This window comes from Myxine glutinosa, chromosome 2 (assembly GCF_964187855.1).
Source record: "Myxine glutinosa chromosome 2, kmMyxGlut1.1, whole genome shotgun sequence".
NCBI lineage: Eukaryota > Metazoa > Chordata > Myxini > Myxiniformes > Myxinidae > Myxine > Myxine glutinosa.
In genome coordinates, this window is record NC_136262.1 from 120,754,098 (window position 1) to 120,778,097 (window position 24,000).

The 24,000-nt window shown below is 46.6% G+C and overlaps 1 protein-coding gene across 2 annotated transcripts in view; it reads left to right on the forward strand.

The window, feature by feature from the left end:
* Positions 1-24,000, forward strand: part of LOC137421319 (ELAV-like protein 1) — a 58,501-nt gene that overhangs the window by 9,824 nt on the left and 24,677 nt on the right. For both annotated transcript variants that reach the window (XM_078771573.1, XM_078771574.1), the window contains exons 2-3: positions 4,028-4,148; positions 15,700-15,865. In XM_078771573.1, coding sequence (XP_078627699.1) covers positions 4,047-4,148; positions 15,700-15,865 — 268 coding nt within the window. In that variant the 5' untranslated portion in view covers positions 4,028-4,046. The remainder of the gene's footprint in view (positions 1-4,027; positions 4,149-15,699; positions 15,866-24,000) is intronic.

Here is a 24,000-nt window from a genome sequence, read left to right on the forward strand (position 1 = left end):
TCCCTCTCCAACCCTCCCCACCCACCCAGAACCAATCCACCCACCCAGAACCATCCACCCACCCACCCAGAACCAATCCACCACCCAGAACCAATCCACCCACCCAGAACCAATCCACCACCCACCCAGAACCAATCCACCCACCCACCAATCCACCCCAGAACCAATCACCCACCCACCCACCAGAACCAATCCACCCACCCAGAACCATCCACCCACCCACCCAGAACCAATCCACCCACCCACCCACCCAGAACCAATCCACCCACCCACCACCCACCCAGAACCAATCCACCCCACCACCCACCCACCCAGAACCAATCCACCCACCCACCCACCCAGAACCAATCCACCCACCATCACCACCCACCCAGAACCAATCACCACCCACCCAGAACCATCCACCACCCACCCACCCAGAACCAATCCACCCACCCACCACCACCCAGAACCAATCCACCCACCCACCCACCCAGAACCAATCCACCACCAGAACAATCCACCACCCACCCCAGAACCAATCCACCCACCCAACCCACCCAGAACCAATCCACCCACCCACCCACCCAGAACCAATCCACCCACCACCAGAACCAATCCCACCCACCACCCAGAACCAATCCACCCACCACCAGAACAACCACCCACCACCCAGAACCAATCCACCCACCCACCCACCCAGAACCAATCCACCACCCACCAGACCAATCCACCCACCACCCACCCAGAACCAATCCACCCAGAACCATCCCACCACCACCACCCAGAACCAATCCACCCACCCACCCACCCAGAACCAATCACCACCCACCCACCCAGAACCAATCCACAACCATCCCACCCACCCCCAGAACCAATCCACCCACCCACCCACCCAGAACCAATCCACCCACCCACCACCCAGAACCAATCCACCCACCACCACCAGAACCAATCCACCCACCCACCCACCAGAACCAATCCACCCACCCACCCACCCAGAACCAATCCACCCACCCACCACCCAGAACCAAGCCACCCACCCACCCAGACCAAGCCACCCACCCACCCACCCAGAACCAAGCCACCCACCCACCCACCCAGAACCAATCCACCCACCCACCACCAGAACCAATCCACCCACCACCCACCCAGAACCAATCCACCCACCACCCACCCAGAACCATCCACCCACCACCAGAACCAATCCACCCACCCAGAACCAATCCACCCACCACCAGAACCAATCCACCCACCCACCCACCCAGAACCAATCACCCACCCAGAACCAATCCACCCACCAGAACCAATCCCACCCAGAACCAATCCACCCACCCAGAACCAATCCACCCACCCACCCACCCAGAACCAATCCACCCACCCAGAACCAATCCACCCACCCACCCACCCAGAACCAATCCACCACCACCACCCACCCAGAACCAATCCACCCACCCAGAACCAATCCACCCACCCAGAACCAATCCACCCAGACCTCCACCCAGAACCAATCCACCCAGAACCAATCCCACCCAGAACCAATCCACCCACCCACCCAGACCATCCCACCACCCACCCAGAACCAACCACCACCCACCCACCCTCCCACCACCCTCCCCCTCCCTCCACCCAGACCACCCACCCTCCCACCCAGAACCACACCCACCCTCCCACCCACCCAACCACCCACCCTCCCACCCCAACCACCCACCCTCCCTCCACCCACCCACCACCCAACCACCACCCACCCTCCCACCCAACCCACCACTCCACCCACCCACCCAACCACCCACCCCACCCAACCCCACCCACCCACCCACCACCCTCCATCCACACCACCCACCCTCCCACCCAACCACCCACCCTCCCTCCCACCCAACCACCCACCCTCCCACCCACCACCCACCCTCCTCCCACCCTCCACCCTCCACCCAACACCACCCTCCCTCCCACCAACCACCCACCCAGAACCAACCCACCCTCCCACCCACCCAGAACCAACCCACCCTCCCACCCACCCAGAACCAACCCACCCTCCCACCCACCCAGAACCAACCCACCCTCCCACCCACCCAGAACCAACCCACCCACCCACCCACCCACCCTCCCACCCACCCACCCTCCCACACCACCCACCATCCCACCCACCCACCCACCCACCCACCCACCATCCCACCCACCCACCCACCCACCATCCCACCCACCCACCCACCCACCATCCCACCCACCCACCCACCCATCCTCCCCACCCACCCCACCCTCCCACCCTCCCACCCACCCATCCACCCTCCCACCCACCCAGAACCAACCCACCCTCCCACCCACCCAGAACCAACCCACCCTCGCTCCCACCCAACCACCCTCCCACCCAACCACCCACCCTCCCTCCCACCCTCCCTCCCACCCAACCACCCACCCTCCCTCCCACCCTACCACCCACCCTCCCTCCCACCCTCCCACCCACCCTCCCACCCTCCCACCCACCCTCCCACCCTCCCACCCACCCTCCCACCCATCCACCCTCCCTCCCACCCTCCCACCCACCCAGAACCAACCCACCCTCCCACCCACCCAGAACCAACCCACCCTCCCACCCACCCAGAACCAACCCACCCTCCCAGAACCAACCCACCCTCCCACCCACCCAGAACCAACCCACCCTCCCACCCACCCAGAACCAACCCACCCAGAACCAACCCACCCAGAACCAACCCACCCTCCCTCCCACCCTCCGACGCACCCGCCTTCCCTCCCACCCTCCCTCCCACCCTCTGACCCACCCACCCACCCAGAACCAACCAACCAACCAACCAACCAACCAACCAACCAACCAACCCACCCACCCACCCACCCACCCACCCAGAACCAACCCACCCACCCACCCACCCACCCAGAACCAACCCACCCACCCACCCACCCAGAACCAACCAACCAACCCAGAACCAACCAACCAACCCACCCACCCAGAACCAACCAACCAACCCACCCACCCAGAACCAACCAACCAACCCACCCACCCACCCAGAACCAACCAACCAACCCACCCACCCACCCAGAACCAACCAACCAACCAACCAACCCACCCACCCAGAACCAACCAACCAACCCACCCACCCACCCAGAACCAACCCACCCACCCCACCCAGAACCAACCAACCAACCAACCCACCCACCCACCCACCCAGAACCAACCAACCAACCCACCCACCCACCCAGAACCAACCAACCAACCAACCAACCAACCCACCCACCCACCCAGAACCAACCAACCAACCCACCCACCCACCCAGAACCAACCAACCAACCAACCCACCCACCCACCCAGAACCAACCAACCAACCAACCCACCCACCCACCCAGAACCAACCAACCAACCCACCCACCCACCCAGAACCAACCAACCAACCCACCCACCCACCCAGAACCAACCAACCAACCAACCAACCCACCCACCCACCCAGAACCAACCAACCCACCCACCCACCCAGAACCAACCAACCCACCCACCCACCCAGAACCAACCAACCCACCCACCCAGAACCAACCAACCCACCCACCCAGAACCAACCAACCAACCCACCCACCCACCCAGAACCAACCAACCAACCCACCCAGAACCAACCAACCAACCCACCCACCCAGAACCAACCAACCAACCCACCCACCCAGAACCAACCAACCAACCCACCCACCCAGAACCAACCAACCAACCCACCCACCCACCCAGAACCAACCAACCCACCCACCCAGAACCAACCAACCAACCAACCCACCCACCCAGAACCAACCAACCCACCCACCCAGAACCAACCCACCCACCCAGAACCAACCCACCCTCCCTCCCATGATTTTTAAATGTGGGGAATTTATTTTCTTTCCATGTAACAGTACTGTATTTGGAGGTTTATAAAACCAAACAAGTGGATCTTGGGATATACTAATTGTAAGGAGCAGGCATGGCTCAAGCATGTAACATGAAATAAAATAACTTGATGCAGTTATGTTAGGGAAATGGAGTTGTGTTTAACTTGGTTTGAAACATGGGTAGGAATGGGAGAAAACATGAAATGGTGATGACCCGCCATCTTGAATCGACGGTGGGGGAAGCAACGTGGAGTGGACTTGGGGAGGAGATTCCACGCGTTTGCGGAAAGGGGGACAGAGCCGAGGTGAGTGAAAAACTTTCATTTTAGTGAGGTTAGAATGGGTTCCTGGACGATTGTTTGTCTGTACGAGTACAGAAGGATGGATATTTGGAAGGTTGCGGTTTGACCTGCGCTGTGTTGGGTGTCTGAGTGACAATTAGTTTGATGTATCGCAGTTGTTCTTGTATTTATGAGAGAGAATGAGAGAGTATGAGAATATAGAGTACATTTCCTTTGTGAAGGAAGAAACTACTTTTTATATCGAGTGTCGGAGTTCTTGGAGGACCGTTCAAATGCTGCTTCCTTGTGGAGTACATTTTGTGAAGCTAAGTGAATATACAGGAAAGCCTTAAGGGGGCATTATACCATTGAAGGCAAAAAAACATTTTTTTACAAATATACAAATGCATCAATTAAAATGTTTGTTTCCTAGTATTGTATATACTAGGGCATGCCCGTACTATATCTATATCTAAAATTATATCCCCCCCCTCTATTTACATGAAATGGTTTGGTCCAAAGCGAACGGCTTGCGAGTGGTGACAATCCCCCCCCTCTATTTACATGCAATGGTTTGGTCCAAAGCGAACGGCTTCCGGAGTTTGGTAAAGAAATCGTCATCGCGTGCACAAACGCGCAGGAAAGCGAATGAATCGCAAATTCGTTTTTATTAGTTGTAAAACATAGTTTAACGCCAACATAGTTTGCAAACGTGAAATAAATGAATACGCTCTCAAATGTGCCATCCGAGGCAGAGTGTGCCCGCCACGTTCGGCACACGCGATCGTTCGCTGCTCTCTGATTGGTTGAATCGTTTTTTGGACATAGCTCGGTAAGTAATTGTCCGATTAATATGAAACCTTGAAAAGGCACATCCTCGGGTCCCCAGCAATATACCTGGCAAGTTAAAAGTATATCGGACCCGTGGTTGCCGAGAAACAGCGGTCACAGACAAACAAACGTACAGACAGACAGACAGAGATTACTGGAATTATAGATAGATGTACCAAGTTTGAACGTAAATGGACTTGTCATAGAGAAGATATAAGCTGTAAAGTGGTAATTCATCATTTGTATGCATCTGGTTACCATGGTAACCATGCATAATATAATGCTATGTAATGTATACCAATGTAATGTTCATATATCAAGCAACATGTACATATATAGTTTTGCATATTTTCAATCAAGACATTTTATCAAAAAGTGCATTACTGTGATGCAGTGTTGTTTTTACTGTGTTCAGTGTAATGGGGAGCTTATATCTTCTCTATGACAAGTCCATTTACGTTCAAACTTGGTACATCTATCTATAATTCCAGTAATCTCTGTGTGTATGTTTGTATGTTTGTATGTTTGTATGTATGTATGTATGTATGTTTGTCTGTGACCGCTGTTTCTCGACAACTACCGGTCCGATATACTTTAAACTTGCCAGGTATATTGCTGGGGACCCGAGGATGTGCCTTTTCAAGGTTTGAAATTAATCGGACAAGTAGTTACCGAGCTATGGCGATTTAGCCGTTCGCCGTTCGCTTTGGCGTTGCGAATGGACCAAACCATTTCATGTAAATAGAGGGGGGGGTTCTGTGGTCGTTGCGAATGGACCAAACCATTTCATGTAAATAGAGGGGGGGGATTGTCACCGTACTCGCAAGCCGTTCGCCGTTCGCTTTGGCGTTGCGAATGGACCAAACCATTTCATGTAAATAGAGGGGGGGGATATAATTTTAGATATATATATAGTACGGGCATATATATAGTACGGGCATGCCCTAGTATATACAATACTAGGAAACAAACATTTTAATTGATGCATTTGTATATTTGTAAAAAAATGTTTTTTTTTTGCCTTCAATGGTATAATGCCCCCTTAAATGTAAAATTTAATACTTTACATTTCAGGAAGAATGTAAAAAAAACAAACTGCACATAGCATCCCGCTTTCCCCTCCAACATAGGTTTAACAATGAAACGTCACCTTCTTACCTCCAATGTCAGTTAAGCATATTCCATGTGATGTCAGCATCAACATTGTTCATTATGCCCATTATTCGGCCTGTTGTATAACATGAGGCACTCTTCTTCATGATTAAAACTAGTTTTCCATAATACTGAACACTGCTACACACCTCATATGATTTGCTGAACAGGATCCTTCCTCACGCAGGATGTTCCTGATTCCTATTTCACTCCCCAACATTATTGTCTCTTCCGATTTGATAGGCATGAACCCCGTCCCAGAGGGAGAGTTGCAATTTATAACAATTTATAAGTTGTAATCAATAACCATTTCTCACTGGCCGTATACTGCTCATACTTCTCACTACCTTTCCCTCCGACTGTACATTCCCCTCTTTAACAAATTCTTGCCTTCCCTTCTGCAACAGGCTTTTGCCTTCCCCTCTGAAATAAACGCTTGCCGTCCCCACCATAACAAACTCTTGCCTTCCCGGCCATAAAAAAACTCTTGCCTTCCCTGCTGTAACAAACTCTTGCCTTCCCTGCTGTGACAAACTCTTGCCTTCCCCACCGTAACAAACTCTTGCCTTCCCCACCGTAACAAACTCTTGCCTTCTCTGCTGTAACAAACTCTTGCCTTCCCGGCCATAAAAAACTCTTGCCTTCCCTGCTGTAACAAACTCTTGCCTTCCCGGCCATAAAAAAAACTTGCCTTCCCTGCTGTAACAAACTCCTGCCTTCCCCACCGTAACAAACTCTTGCCTTCCCTGCTGTAACAAACTCTTGCCTTCCCGGCCATAAAAAACTCTTGCCTTCCCCGCCATAACAAACTTTTGCCTTTCCCTCCGCAATAAACTCTTGCTTTCCCGCCATAACAAACTTTTGCCTTCCCCTCCGCAATAAACTCTTGCTTTCCCGCCATAACAAATTCTTGCCTTCCCTTCTGCAACAGGCTTTTGCCTTCCCCTCTGAAATAAACGCTTGCCGTCCCCACCATAACAAACTCTTGCCTTCCCGGCCATAAAAAACTCTTGCCTTCCCTGCTGTTACAAACTCTTGCCTTCCCCACCGAAAAACTCTTGCCTTCCCTGCTGTAACAAACTCTTGCCTTCCCCGCTGTAACAAACTCTTGCCGTTCCTGACATAACCTCTTGCCTTCCCCTCTGCAACAACCTTTTGCCTTCCCCTCTGTAATAAACTCGTGTGTGTGTGTGTGTGTGTGTGTGTGTGTGTGTGTGTGTGTGTGTGTGTGTGTGTGTGTGTGTGTGTGTGTGTGTGTGTGTGTGTGTGTGTGTGTGTGTGTGTGTGTGTGTGTGTGTGTGTGTGTGTGTGTGTGTGTGTGTGTGTGTCCGTCCGTCCGTCCGTCCGTCCGTCCCACTCCCTGGTGCGGAGGGAGAGGATTTGAGCTCTTGAAGTCACATTTTACATGAGATGTAATCACACATTTCAAACTATTTCCCATGTGCACGCACATGCATTCACATGTAATCAGAAGTAAATACATTGTGTCGATTACATTATTTGTGGATCTGATAAATTGGCAGTAACCATTTTGTGAAACTGAATATGCATGTGCAGCATTGAACTCAATATGTCGAAATGTCACACACGTCCATGCCCGTGGGATTCCCACGGGTGACTCCACCAGTATATATATTAGTCAGACTCCGCTATTCGTAGTTCCACTATTCGCGGTTGATAAAATGCGACCCGTTTCTCTATTCGCGGAAAAGTGTCCTGTGAATTTGCAGTTTTATCCTATTCGCAGACGTGTCCCGCGAATTCGCGGTTTTTCGGGGGTGCAAAATTATTTTTTTCACGGCCCACTAGTTTGACACATTTATAAAACCCATCTTTCACCAGCCATGCACAAAGCAGCTGGACATACGCAAAAAATATCTTCTACGAGCTGTGAACTTGAATTGCTTCTCCATTCGTTGCCTTGTGCTTCGCGGTTTCATGCCTTTCATGGCTGCAAATTTTATGGGATGTCCCACCAGCTGCATAAACAAGTCAACCCCGCAAATTATATATATATATATTTTTTTGTATACAAGATTGAGGCCCGTAAGAGCTAACATTAATGACAAAAAAAAACAAAAAAAAACACAATCAGACACATAAGACGAAATAAAGGGAGGCGGAGACAAGATGGGGAGAGAGGGGGAAGCACACAGGTACAACATTTGAGAGCAGGGACATCGGGAGATCTGTGGGAGGTAGAGGGCGAGGAGGCGTGGGAAGGGGGTTGGAGGGTGGGGGAGGTAAAAAACAAAAACAAATGGACACTGTTAGGACTTCCAGGAAAGAAGTTGGTATATCAGAAAAGTGGATCTGGGGTGAATTAACAGGGGTTGAAAAGATCAAGGTTTTGGATGGGGGTTAGAGATGGTGGTGAACAGCTGTTTTAAAGACCTGGAGGGAGGGGTGGGATTGAAGGGAGTGAGGGAGTTTGTTCTTGAGGCAGGAGAAAAGAGGAATGAAAGTGGGAAGGTGAGCAGAGAATCTTAATTTTGGCATTTTCACCAGAAGACGGTTGCAGGCAGAACTTGTGCGACCTGTAGGATTATTGTAGAATGTAGAATGAAAACGCTTAATTAAATCTATTATTGAAATTAGCAGATAGGCTCAATACGGCATCATCCGATAACATCCCCCACAAACCATGTGCAGAGTATTCAGCCCTCCCACATCTCATAATGCTCGCGTTCCTACATATACAGACTGTGTCGTGGGTCTCAATCATTTTTCTCGTCCCGTTGCTTTTACCTGCGTTTTTGACTCTCGCTCTGCTCATCGTTTAATCATGGCTCCCAAGCGCAAGACCAGTGCTGGCGATGTCGACTACCAAGAGGCAGAAGAAAGTGATGAGCCTGACAGAAAGTGGAGCTGCTGGACCAGCTTTCGAGAGGAGAGAGTGTGGCCTCTGTTGGCAGGCATTATGGCGTCAACGAATGCACCGTTTGCTACATATGGAAGAACAAGAAGGTGATTTGTGAGTGTTTCAGCGAGCGCTGTATCGAGTACGAAGGTGGTCACCCATTTTCGGGATGTCCACATAGAAAGGATGGAGAAGGCTCTCAGCATATGGATTGAGGACAACACACAGAAGAATATGCCTTTGAGTGGACCTCTCATTCACGAAAAGGCCAAACGGATTTACGATCATCTGTCTGGCATGGCGAGGGTAGTGCCAGCACGAGTGATGCACCGAGCGATGTTGGTACAAGTAGCGCGAGTTCATTCACAGCAAGCAGGGGATAGTTCCCTGGTTTGAAGGAGTGGTGCTGCCTGAAAAATGTGAAGCTCACAGGGGAGGATGCCAACACGGACCACAAGGTGGCAAAAACGTTCCCTGCTCAACTCGCGAGGCTGATTGAAAAGAAAGGATACTTCCCAGAGCAGATGTTCATTGCTGATGAAGCCGGCATCTTCTGGAAAAAGATGCGCATGAGAACTTTCATCTTGAAGTCGTGGGTTTTTCCCACGAATCTTGGATCCCACGAATCCGGTCCCACGAATCACGAATCATGAGAATCTTGAAGTCTTGAAGTCGTGGGAAGAGGAGACAGCATCGGGATTCAAGGCTGCTAAGAACCGGATATCTCTTCTCTGTGCAAACGCAAAAGGTGACCATGCTGAAAACCCATGATGTTGTACCGTTCCCTGAACCCATGTGCTCTCAAGGGCAATAACAAGCAATCTCTGCCCTTGTTTTGGAGGTCCAACAGGAAAACCTGGGTGATGGCAGCAATCTTCATGGACTGGTTCCATGATTGTTTCGTCGCTCAGGTGGAGAGGTACATGACGGAAAAAACCTTGCGTTCAAGGTTCTCTTGCTCCTGGACAACGCACCTGGCCACCCCGCGAACCTGGATGTGGCTCATTCGTTCTTCCTGTCGCCCAACACCACCTCCCTCACCCCCCACCCCCCACTCGATCAAGGTGTGATTTCAACATTTTAAACTTATTACACCTGTCGCACCTTTCACCGCATTTTGGATGCGATTGAGTCCGACCCAGAGCTCACCTTCGGGCAGTGTTGGAAGGATTTCAACATTGCCCACGGCATCGGCGCCACCAAGGAGTCGCTGGATGAGGTGAGAGCCTCCACCATCAACGCGTGCTGGCACAACCTGTGGCCACAGGCAGTCAAGAACGTTTACTGGCTTACCCAATAACACGGAGGGGAGGCATGTGATTGTCAGGTTGGCAAGGCAGGTGGGAGGGGAAGGCTTTGATGACATGCAGCCTGAGGAGTTGGAGGATCTCATTGCCTCGCATGGCGACGACCTCACCGAGGAGGAGTATAACGGTTTCTGAGGAGAAGGAGGTGGGCAGTGATGAGGAAGTGGTGGCGAGGTCCAACCTCACGACATGCGGGCGATTGTCAACAGGTTGCAAGATGCTGCCCCAGTCATGGAGAGGTACCTCAAGTTCAAGAGGTGCTTGGATGATTTGCTTCTCCCCTACAAAGAGCTCTCAGCGTCCTCACCAGCATCCTTACCAACATACTCAACTGCTCCCGCTACTGCCTCTCCCTCAGCGCACGACGTTGCAGCACCATCACTGGGGTCATCCTCAGAGTTCGAGCAATTCATGGGATTTTAATTCATCACCGTCATCATTTGAAAAGTTGCGTGTGTTTGTAAAATCAAATGGTACATGATGGTGTTGTGTTTTTTTTTGTTTCACGGTACGGTATGGTTAAGCTGGTTAAGCACTTTTAATAAACTGTAAGCGCATTCCTTCAATAAATTGGAAATGGTACCTGGTGTTGTATTTTTTGGGGGGTTTTTGTAAGTATTTTTTATGAAACTAATCATGTGCATTTGCCGTCAAACATTTTAAACTTTAAAAAAAATTCCTCTGAATCAGGAACTGCCAGGGACCTATAACCAATTCCCTTTTTGTCCCCAGTCGCACAGCGGAGCGTAAGGGGGACTATGGTTTTCCCCTCCGTCCGTCCGTGCGTGTTTGCGTGCGTGCGTGCATAAGCGAAGGACCGCATTCGAATTTGGTGTGTGGGTGCAACCCACGTCAAAATCCAAGATGGCCGCCGCCATCTATGTCTGATGCCATGTATGTCTGAACCTTGAGATGAATATCTTGAAAAATAAGCGAAGTACCAACTTCTAATCTGGTGTGTGGGTGTATCTAGGCACAAGGAAGAACGCGATTGAAAATTGGGTCGCCACGTCAAAATCCAAGATGGCCGCCGCCATGTATGTCTGCTGTTCACCAACTGTATTCCAAGAGATGGTGGTGAACAGCTGTTTTAAAGACCTGGAGGGTGGGCTTTGTGAACCTTGTGAGATGAATATCTCGAAAAATAAGCGAAGTACCAACTTCTAATCTGGTGTTTGGGTGTATCTAGGCACAAGGAAGAACGCTATTGAAAATTGGGTCGCCACGTCAAAATCCAAGATGGCCACCGCCATGTATGTCTGAACCTTGTGAGCGGAATGTCTTGAAAAATAAGCGAAGTACCAACTTCTAATCTGGTGTGTGGGTGTATCGAGGCATAAGGAAGAACGCTATTGAAAATTGGGTCGCCACGTCAAAATCCAAGATGGCCGCCTCCATGTATGTCTGAACCTTGTGAGCGAAATATCATATCATAGCATGTTTTCTGCGTCTTCCACTTTGTCAACTCACATCACTTCACCGACGGGGGACCTAGGCGTAACGCTTGTTCTTCATTGAAACAATGTCACGGCATACGTTCACGGGAATTTCATCGATCTTCGCGGATTATCATCGGCATTCGCGGGTTTTGTTTCGCCATTTCTGGAACTTTCATCAACCTTCGTGGATTATTGTCGACATTCTCAGGATTTGCCTCGTCATTTGTGGATTTTGCCTCGCCATTCGTGGATTTTCACGACTCGGGAACCAATCCCCTTCTTCCATTGAAACAATTACCCGCCATGCGCCATTGGCAGTTTCACAATTCGCGGCATTTCCCAGGAATGTATCCCCAGCGAATAGTGGGGTCCGACTGTATTGTGATTTTATTTTTAAACTACTGTCCTCCATCAGGTGATGAGTATTTGTAAATCCAGGTTAAGTTGCACAGCCATTTCTTCATTTAATACAGGGGTTCTTAACCTTTTTCCCTACTTGCACCCCTTGCAAAGCACGAAGTAGTTCTCGCACCCCTGTCCCCACTGTCATGAAAGAAAAATAAAATTATCATGGCTATCAATAACAGATTCATCATGGTTTTAAATTTATTTATATTTTACAAATTTACATATTTGGCAACTAAATGATTCATTACAATACCAAGGTAACTTCAAATTAGTAAAGATTTTTATTCCATTTGCTCGTACTTTGCATGGTGTGTTGCAAGAAATTGTGCTTGTGCACCAAGCTCAGTGACTTCGTTGCTGTTGTTTGTTCTCTATGATGGTATGGAACCTCGGCGTCTTGGAGCTGAGTGCTATTCACATGTCGTGCTGAGCATCCAACCGATTTCTGCACTTGGTTTTGATATGAAGCAGACACGAAAATCCAGTTTCACACAGATACGTGGTCGCAAAAGGCACTAGCACAGTGAGAGCCTTCCTAGCTAGTACGGGAAATGTTGCCAGCTGAGACGCCCAAAAGTGCTCCAGATGACCCTCGGTGAACTCAATTTGGATTCCATGGTTGCTTCTCAAATCGATGAGATCTTCTTTCACGTCACTGTCATCATCAATATCTTCCAAATTTATCCGGAAAGGGTGCCTGATCCAGTTATCACACGCTTGCAGCTCTGCACACGAGAATTAACCATGGAATGAAGTTTGCAGCATTTGAAGATGTTCAATAATAGTTGAAACAAAGCCAGGTTGCAAGGAAGCATCCTCAGTGACTGTTCCTTCAAGGGATGGAAAATTCACCAAATTTCCCTGAGTTACACGCCTAATCCATAAAACAAGTTTTTCTTTGAATGCAACCAGCTTCTCGCTTGCAGTCACAATGGTGAGCCCCTTTCCCTGCAGAGAGCGATTGAGCTCATTGAGTGCTGTGAACACATCAGCCAAATAGGCAAGCATCTGAACAAACTCGGGAGAATCAAAATATTCAGCTATGACTTGTCGCTGTTCACGGAGAAACTGCTGAATTTCCTCTCGCAATTCAAACACACGGGATAATACACGACCACGTGATAACCATCTCACTTCTGTGTGATACAAAAGCACAGTATGTTCTTGACCCATTTCTTCACAAAACAACTGAAACAGTCGATGATTCAAAGCTCGACCACGAATCATGTTCACTATTTTCACACAAACATCCAAAGTGTTCCTCAGGTTTGGAGGCAATGCTTTTGCTCCAAGTGCATGCTGGAGAAGAAAGCAGTGGGTGATCTTCACGTCTGGAATTTCTTTTCTGATTAGTGCAGCAAAGCCTGAACGGTTGCCCAACATGACTGGTGCTCCATCAGTACATATCAAACCAATCATGTTGAGATTGAGTTGGTGTTTTGTGAAGATTTTTTTTGTCATATTGAACACATCTACAGCTTGCGTAGTTGCTTTCAGTGACTGACAGAAGAGAAAATTTTCTTCAGCTTCTTTGTCCTTTACGTACCGAACCACTACCAGTAGCTGACAGCAGTTTGACACAGCTGTTGTTTCATCCACTTCAAGGCGAATCTTCACAGGACTAGCCTTAATATCTGCGACAATCTGTTCCAGAATATCTTGACATGTCGATGATTCGGTTATGTATCACATCATTTGATAAAGGTACTTGTTTGTTGCAGTTTTTTCTCTGCCTCCTTGCTGAGAATAATCTTTGCCATTTCAAGGGCACACGGCTTTATCAGTTCCTCGCCAATTGTATGAGGTTTCTTTGACTTAGCAACCTGGTATGCAACTTGATAAGAGGCAAGCAACATAGGTTTCTCTGTTTTTTTTTTTTGTTTTTTTTTTGTATACAAGATCGAGGCTCGTGAAAGAGCGAAATCCATACGTTGGCAAAGGTGAAAATCCATATGTTGGTGAAAATCCATACGTTGGCAAAGTGCCGGTGTCACGAAACAGATCCGCCCCCAAAACAGATCCGTCCCCGAAACATCCGCCCCCCGGCGATTCTGTACCGGTACAGGTTTGCCCCCCTCGAAATAGATTCGCCCCCCTGCCACGAAATAGGCTCTCCCCCGTGACAAAATCGCCCCCTCATAATATATATGTACATGTTTCAGCAGATATTCAAACTTGGAAAAAAGTGTAACAATTGACTGGCTCTTGGTGATTGTGGAAGAGTTCTTTTACAATTAATCTACAACTAGAGCAACTGAATATTGGTGTAAACCAATAAAAATAAACCATAACCATAAAAATAAATAAAAATAACCAAAAATAACATAAAATAACCATAAATAACCATAAAAATAACCATAAAATAACCACAAAACCATAAAAACCATAAAACCATAACCAAAATAAAAATAAACCAATAAAAATCTATCAATAATTACTATATCAAGTGTTCAAGTATGTCTTAAAAAGATTGAGAAAATGTGTAAGTCCGCACTCAATCAATTCCTCAAACAATATTAGTAGTACTTTTATCACATCCCCTCTTGTAAACCAATATTTCCAAATGTATATTTATATATCCGCAAACGAGAATGGGGGGGGGGGGGGGGGGAGGGTTATTTCTGATTCTATTCTATTCTGATGAATCTATCTATCTGATTGAATGAATCTATCTGATGAATCTGAGATGAATCTGAATCTATTCTAAATTCTATTCTGATGGGGGCGAGAAACGTATCCGCCGGGGGGAGGGTTTATTTCGCGACACCGGCATGATCAAACCTAGCCCCTTTGGCTTTTAATGTTGTGATGTCGTTCCCTGCATCCCTGCCGCCATGTTTGCTCTGGAAATGTTCATTGAGCTTTGATGGTTTCAAATTTGAGTTTGAGAACATGACACTGCACAGGAGATCTCACTACAGTGCACATCAACACTCCTACTCGCAGGCCAGTCTACACCCCATGCTGGAACTACAGGAAATGACTCCAATACCTTTTTGCCGACTATTTATACATGAATCCGCCACCACGATAACCGCCCCATCGCCGACAAGCACATACATGTATTCGCCTCTCATCTCTCGTTCTCCTTTGCACGCTACAAAACGTAATATACCCACTCTATTACATCAGTTCTTGTTTCAGAGCATAATATTTACTTATGTGGTCAATTGCATCATAAAAGTGACAAAATAAATATAATTTTTCTCCACATCCAAAAGATCTTCATCTCAAAAAGAAAAGCGGGGGCTAACCCCTGCTCTAGCAGGGAAAATGGCCTTAGAATGCATGTTGTTATGTATCCAAAAGATCGACCATGTTTGAGTACAGCATACTCGCACCCCTAACAGACCTGTCTCGCACCCCCCGAGGGGTGTGAGCACCCCTGGTTAAGAACCCCTGATTTAATACATTTGAGCTCATTGGGTTGTCATTCACACAATGATTTATAAATGCAGAATTATTTTGCTAATGAGTGTGCTCACATGCATTTTCATTCGCCAAATTTTCATTCATTATTTTTATTTTTCCGAGCAACAGGGCTTGACATCACCTTTTTGTTTTTCCGTTTCTCCAAGGTGATGGAAGGAGCTACAAATGATGAGATGGGAGTATGTGGAGGAGCTCCCACTAACTTGATCATCAATTATTTGCCTCAGAGCATGAGTCAAGACGAGCTTTACCGTATCTTCAACAATGTGGGAACAGTGGAAACGTGTAAGCTAGTGAGAGATAAGCTTACAGGTAAGCATGTTCATTTTTTGTATATGTGACTTATTACGTGTATGTATACGGTTAACGTTTATATCAAAGATAAATAGGTTACATGTCACTCATGAGTATGGTTGTTACCTTTGCCAGAGGAGAGGGTATTGCACTTGGGTCTGTTTTTTACTTGCAAAATGGAAGATTTTTCAAATATATTGGTTGGTCTTGTGCGTTATTCTGTCCGTTTGTAAATCGCCTACAGGTCACAATTTTTAAACCGATCTTCACGAAACTTGACCAGATGGTAGAGTTGGTCACAAGGAAGAAGTACCTATTGATTTTGAGGTGAAAGGCCATATTGAGGTCTTATTTCTAAAATTGCCATTTTTCATCCGATTGACTTTAAAATTGAACAGCATTTGCACAATGCCTCACTGAATTGGGAAAGCAACGATTTTAAGGTCGAAGGTCAGCTCAAGGTCAGGACTTACACAAAAAATGTACCCATCTGAATGTTCTATACCCAGTCAATGGCGAATCTGCATATGGTGAATCTGCGAATGTCACTGTTGGAAAGTAGAAACCCTCACGTCATTTCCTCATTCATTTAAACTCAATATCTCTATTTTCATTCCAATCAGCATCATTCCAATCATACATTAATATACTGAACATCAAAAGAAACATCACTTTCATTTTTTGAAATGTGCAGCTTTACAAACACGTTTCTTCAATTGTAATGGCTGATTATGTAACGGGAACTTCACTTCAATCACCTGGTTGATCAACAATGGCATGCTTGAGTGGTTCTGTATAGGGATCTTTCCCTTTAAATAATGACCCTCATAATGAAATCCTTCAGTTCTCGTGGTTAGACATTCATTTACTGCTATCTATAGTCACTAGAGGGCTACCTGGTGTTTAACCCTGGTGTTGGGCTAGCGGCTCGGGTGCCGGCTTAGGATCCTAGGATCCTGGGTTCGAATCCCGGTCAATTGCTGAATTAACGCCAGGGGGGTTGACTCAGCCTGTCATCCTTCCGAGGTCGGCAAATTGAGTACCAGTTCACTGGTAATTCCCTGCTTGTCGTTAAAGGCGGCAAAAAGGGTTGGCGTCAGGAAGGGCATCCGGCCGTAAAACATTGCTTCAAAAAGGGGACCGAAAAACAACAACAACCACAGTTCCCGAAAAAGGCCAACCCCCGCTTGCGGGGAAAAATGGCCTCTAAAGGTGGTTTTTATAGTCACTAGAGGCTTCTGACAGGGAACGACAAGAAAATTCAGATGCTACGCCTGACATCTGAACAAGGTATAAGGGCAATTGGGATGCTTGAGGCTGGTGTAAGCCAGCGAACAATTGCCCAACGTCTTGGTTGCTCACAGCCTGCAATTTCCAACCTCGCCAGGCGTTACGGTGAAACTGGAACTGTGAATGATGGTCCACGAAGAGGAAGACCACGGGTAAACACCCCAAACCAAGACTGCTGGATTGTGCTGCAGCATCTTCTTGATCGTTTCCACCCTGCGACACAAACAGCTGCAGCAACAAAAGGTCGCCACAACAACCGCATCAGTGTCTCTACTGTGCGGAGGCGCTTGAGAAATTGGGGCCTGGTGGCAAGACGTCTTTGCAGAGGTCCAGTGTTGAACGCAGTGCATCGGTGGAACAGACTAAGATGGTGTCTGCAGCAACGCCGCTGGATACAGCAACAGTGGAGTGCAGTCTTGTTCAGCGAAGAGTCTAGATTTTGCCTCCATGCTGCTGATGGGCGTCAACGGGTATGGCGCAGAGGTGAGGAAAGGTATGCATCATGCTGTATTCGCCAGATCAATCGTTGGGGAGGACCCAGTGTGATGGTATGGGCCGGCATTTCCACCCATTTCAGGACACCTCTGGTCGTCATCGAAGGCAATCTCTCTCGTCAGCGTTATGTCAATGAAGTTTTGAGACTTCATATGCTGCCATTTCTCCAGGCTCATCCTGACATCGCAGTTTTCCAGCAGGACAACACTCGACCCCATGCTGCTCACCTGACCACCAACTTCATCCAGGAACAGGGTGTTGAAGTGATGCCTTGGATGCCTTATTCCCCTGACCTCAATCCCATTGAGCATTTATGGGATGAGCTTGCTCGACGTCTTGCATCGAGGAGATCGACGGCTGTCAATCGGCAAATGCTCATTCAAGCCTTGCAGGAGGAGTGGGACAGACTTCCCCAGAACCGCATCAGACACCTGGTGCAGAGCATGCATCGGAGGTGTGCAGCCTGCATTACAGCTCAGGGAGGACACACACGATATTGAGGACTACTATCATTCTGTCCTTGACTGTTAGGAGTGTTGTGTCTATTCCTGTGTCATTTTGTTTTGACTGTATTCAGGTGCTTTGTGTTGCAGTGCTGTGACTTTTGTTGCACCACCTTTTGTGATTGAGGCAACCTCTTGTTTATTGACATGTGTTTAGTAAAGATAGCTGAACTTTACCTCTGTTCAAATATTTTTCATTTTTGCGTGGAGGATTTCAATGAGTGTCCTTCTAAACCGAAAGATTTGATACGTTTATTTTGATGTTTTTTTTTTTTTTTTTTTTTTTTTTTTTTTGTATACAATATCGAGGCTCGTGAAAGAGCGAACATTAATCACACAGAAAGACAAACCGACACATAAAACATATAACATAGGGAGCGGTAGACAAGATGGGGAGAGAGGGGGAAGGACACAAACACAACATTTGAGAGCAGGGACCGAGAGACATGGAGACATCGAGAGATCTGAGAGAGGGCGAGGGCTTTGGGGGGGGGGCGTGGGAAGGGGGCAGTGGGAGAGGTATAAAACATATGGACACTGCCAGGACTTCCAGGAAAGAAGTTGGAATTTCAAACAAGGTGGATCTGGGGTGAATTAGCGGGGGTAGAAAAGATCAAGGTTTTGGATGGGGGAAGATAAGAGATGGTGGTGAACAGCTGTTTTAAAGACCTGGAGGGAGGAGTGGGATTGAAGGGAGTGAGGGAGTTTGTTCCAGAGGCGGGAGAAAAGAGGAATGAAAGAGTGAAGGTGAGCGGAGAGCCGAGATTTCGGCAGTTTAACCATCAGAGGGTTGCTGGCAGATCTTGTGCGACCTGTAGGAATATTTGGGGGACAGAGCACAGAGAGAGCTGGGGGTGCAAGGCCGGAGAGGAGTCGGTAGAAGACAGAAAGACCACCTACCTGCCTGCGGTGAGTGAGTGAAAGGCCCTCAGAGATAGCTTCATCGCGGGAGATTCCAATAATTCTGAAAGCTTTGGTTTCAACAGCGTGAAGCCGAGCTAGGTGTGAGGCAGGAGCACCGGCCCATAGGGGAGAACAGTATTCCATTGAGCTGCGGATGAAAGCCTTGTATGTTTGATACTGTGTATGTTGAGTATGTTGAGTTTACTATAACAAAATACTGTGTTAAATCACGATTGCATTGAGATATTATCAAACCAGCCCATTGTTGTCATCTGTTCACTTCCGGATTCGGCAGCAGCTCGATGTCGAGTCAATTTCAAAATAATAATTTCATTGAGGAACTTATGAAACCTCCTACCTGCCTTACAACATCAGCTGGGACCCCAAAATGTTCCACAAGGTTTTGTGGGCAAGCCCAAAAACTGAGGGTGTGGGTTGGGGAGGGAGGGACGGACGGACGGACAGACTACTGTTTTATAAAATAGATTTGGCATGGGGGCTGTGTACTTTGAATGTAGCTGTACTTGTTATTGGACACCGCTCCTTTCCTATTCCATCTCCAGGTGCTGCATGACGTCATCGCTGGGCATCGAAGGGGGCCTGGCGATGACGTGCGCTGAAAGAGAGTACTCAGGTTTCTTTCTTACTTTTTACTTGCCGGAATAGATTCCGGCAAGTATGTTGGTTGGTTGGTTGGTTGGTTGGTTGGTTTGTCTGTCTGTCTGTCTGTTTGTTTGTGCGCAGTACTACGTCTACATCGTTGCACATAGCATCGCCGTACTTTAATAATAAAAAATAATAATACATTTATTTTATATAGCGCTTTTCAAGAAGCCCAAAGACGCTTTGACAGAGTACAAAAAACAAGTGCAAAAAGACTTGTAAATTAATAGGTAAATAATCAAAGCAAAAGGAAGGAGAAGGAGAAGGAGAAGAGATAGTCAGGGGTTAAATGCTGTGGGTTAAATGTTGAATGCAGTGTTGAACATGTGGGTCTTGAGTGATGTTTTGAATGTGGTGAGTGAGGAGGAGTCTCTGATGGTGTGAGGTAGTGAGTTCCAGAGGGTGGGAGCAGCGATGGAGAAGGCCCTGTCCCCCCAGGATCTGAATTTGGTCCGGATGGGGGGGGGGGGGGGGGGGTGGTTAAGGGAGGTTGGTACCAGCAGAGCGGAGGTTGCGGGTGGGAGTGTGTCTGGAGAGGAGGTCAGCCAGGTAGGATGGGGCCAGGTTATGGAGGGCTTTGTAGGTCAAGAGGAGGATTTTGTACTGGATTCTCTGGGGGATGGGGAGCCAGTGAAGCTTGTAAAGGACGGGGGTGATGTGGTCACGGGTCCGGGAATGGGTGAGTAGACGGGCAGCGGAGTTCTGAATGTATTGGAGTTTATTGGTGATTATTGAGGGTGAACCATAGAGGAGGCTGTTGCAGTAGTCCAGACGGGAGGTGATGAAGGCGTGGATGAGGGTTTCTGCAGCCGTGGAGGAGAGGGATGGACGGAGACGGGCGATGTTTTTCAGGTGAAAGAAGGCTGTCTTTGTGATCTGTTTAGTGTATTTGTTGAAGGAGAGGGTTTGTTCAAAGATGATGCCAAGATTCCGGATGTGAGGGGAGGTGGATACTGGGAAACCGCCGATGTTGAGGGCAAAGTTATGGGTGGATTTGGTGACACACATATTTGCCTTTCCCTGGAATAGACTGCCCAATTTTTAACTCTCGAGGCCCAAGGTCAAGCTCAAGGTCACCCAAAATGTGAAAATCGTTTTTTGCTAACGAGCAACGGTACCCGCCATCACGGTCGTCTATCCAACTCGCAATCCCACGAGATATGTGGAAAGGATGACCCAAAACCAATTATCTTCTTTTTGATTCGTATATAAACATCATTAAAAGTAAATAATGACCTCTGCCAAAGTTAAAATGACGTGGGTTTAATCTCCACATGAGAGAATTCCACATAGCTATTTGGGTGGTGTATAAGCAAACAGATCGCTGTCTCCATCGATCTTGCCAAGGCCGTAACACCCATTGGCTCAGAATCCTTTTAACTGTTGACTTGGTTGTTTTTACAATGAAGGAAACACGTATCGGGAGTACATACGACATAGCGATTGTGAATGTGACAGCCATGAGGCGGCTTTCGCTTCGCATCGCAGTGACGGCGAGCACCAACATGACGGCTGTAAGATTAAAATCTGGCTTCAAGCCCCCTCACCACCCAAGGCCATCAACCAAACAAAATTAACACGCTCCTCCCCCTTCATTCCCGTTCTTCAAAGCAAAGCGGTAAAAATTGTTGTATCGCCATTATATATTACGAGCAACGGTACCCGCCCTAAGGGCGGGGCTTCAATTGGGAGGCGCAAATGAAAAGGCAAGGTACATGCCGGCAAGTCTGACCGATTTTTCATTTGTTTGTTAGTCCGACGATATCTCAGCCATATTTGGAGCTAGGAAGCTGAAATTTCGGCACAATATTGAGCAAGTGCTTTTGCAAAAACGCAATTTTTTGGTTTTTTGATTAATCAATTAATTTATGAATTAAGTACTTGTTTATTATTAGATTCCTGATTTAACTAACTATTTTTTTTTGAAGTTACACATTCAGATTCAATGGTGGTGGTTTCGGCATCCTATTAGTCCATTGATTGATAATTTAATTATTTTATGATTATTATTTATTTATTTTCGTTATTAATCATTTACTTATTTTCTTTCTCATTTGGCCAATATCTCAGGCACGTTTTGAGCTCGGAAGCTAATATTTGGACATGAGTGACCAAGTGATGTGGCTATCAAGGATATTTTTGATTTATTGATTAATCAATTAATCGATTAATTATTTAATTATTTGACTAATCACTAAAAAAAACAAAAAAAAAACAGTTACAGATTCTGATGAAATGGTGGTGGTTTATGTATTCTGTGACCGAATTGATTAATAATTTAATTTTTTCATGATTTTTTTTTTTTTTTTCATTATTAATCATTTATTTATTTTCTTTCTCATTTGGCCAATATCTCAGGCACCTTTTGAGCTGGGAAGCTAATATTTGGACATGACAGTGAACAAGTGATGTGGTGATCAAGGATATTTTTGATTTATTGATTAATCATTTAATCTATCAATTATTTATTGATTAATCAATTAATTATTTAATTTTTTATTAATGAGTTCTTTAATTAAATTTCTAAAAGATACATCTTCGGATGAAGCACTAGTGGTTTAGTTATGCTATTAGCCAATTGATTAAGAAAATATTTTGTGATAATCTTTTATTGATTTTAATTATACAATTAATCAATCAATTAGTGTACACCTCTCCCTCCCAATGCAGCCTCTATGAGCTGCACTGCGGTATTGCCGGGCGCCCGAGGCGCCCCGGCAATGCCGCGCTGTAGGATATTTAATTATTTGGCATGGGGGCGGTGTACTTTGAATGTATCTGTACTTGTTACTTGCAAAATCGAAGATTTTTCAAGTATATTGGTCGGTTGTGTTTGTGGTTCTGTCTGTCTGTCTGTCTTTGTTACTTGCAAAATCGAAGATTTTTCAAGTATATTGGTCGGTTGTGTTTGTGGTTCTGTCTGTTTGTCTGTTTGTTACTTGCAAAATCGAAGATTTTTCAAGTATATTGGTCGGTTGTGTTTGTGACTCGATCTGTTTGTTACTTGCAAAATCGAAGATTTTACAAGTATATTGGTCGGTTGTGTTTGTGACTCTGTCTGTCTGTTTGTTTGTTTGCTTGTTTGTTTGTTTGTTTGTTTGTCACCGGCCTACAGGTCACAATTTTCAACCGATCTTCACCAAACTTCACCAAGTGGTAGAGTTGGTCAAATGCCAGAAGCCTATTGTTTTTGGGGTCAATAGGTCAAAAGGTCAACATAGGCCAAAGGTCACCAACTTTGCTAAATTTCTAAAATCCTCAATTTTCATCCGATTGACTTGAAATTTGAAGACCACTTGCATATCTGGTCATTGAATTCAACCACCAAGAATTTTTGAGGTCAACATAGGCCAAATGGTCAACATAGGCCAAATTTATAAAATCCTCAATTTTCATCCAATTGACTTGAAATTTGGAGAGGACTTGCATTGAATTCAACCACCAAGTATTCTTGAGGTCAACATAGGCCAAATGGTCAACATAGGCCAAATTTCTAAAATCCTCAATTTTCATCCAATTGACTTGAAATTTGAAGAGGACTTGCATATCTCGTCACTGAATTCAACCACAAATTATATTTTAGGTGAACATAGGTCAAAAGGTCAACATAGGCCAAATTTCTAAAATCCTCAATTTTCATCCAATTGACTTGAAATTTGAAGAGGACTTGCATATCTGGTCAGTGAATTCAACCACCAAGTATCTTTGAGGTCAACATCGGCCAAAAGGTCAACATAGGCCAAATTTCTAAAATCCTCAATTTTCATCCAATTGACATGAAATTTGAAGATGACTTGCATATCTGGTCACTGAATTCAACCACCAAGTATTTTTGAGGTCACCATAGGCCATCATGTCACATTGAAAACTTTTGGGGGAGGGCGTATTTTGCAAGTATCGTTCTATGTATGACGTTTTCTTGTTTGTTTGTTTGTTTGTCACCAGCCTACAGGTCACAATTTTCAACCGATCTTCACCAAACTTCACCAAGTGGTAGAGTTGGTCAAATGCCAGAAGCCTATTGTTTTTGGGGTCAATAGGTCAAAAGGTCAACATAGGCCAAAGGTCACCAACTTTGCTAAATTTCTAAAATCCTCAATTTTCATCCGATTGACTTGAAATTTGAAGACCACTTGCATATCTGGTCATTGAATTCAACCACCAAGAATTTTTGAGGTCAACATAGACCAAATGGTCAACATAGGCTAAATTTCTAAAATCCTCAATTTTCATCCGATTGACTTGAAATTTGAAGACCACCTGCATATCTGGTCACTGAATTCAACCACAAATTATATT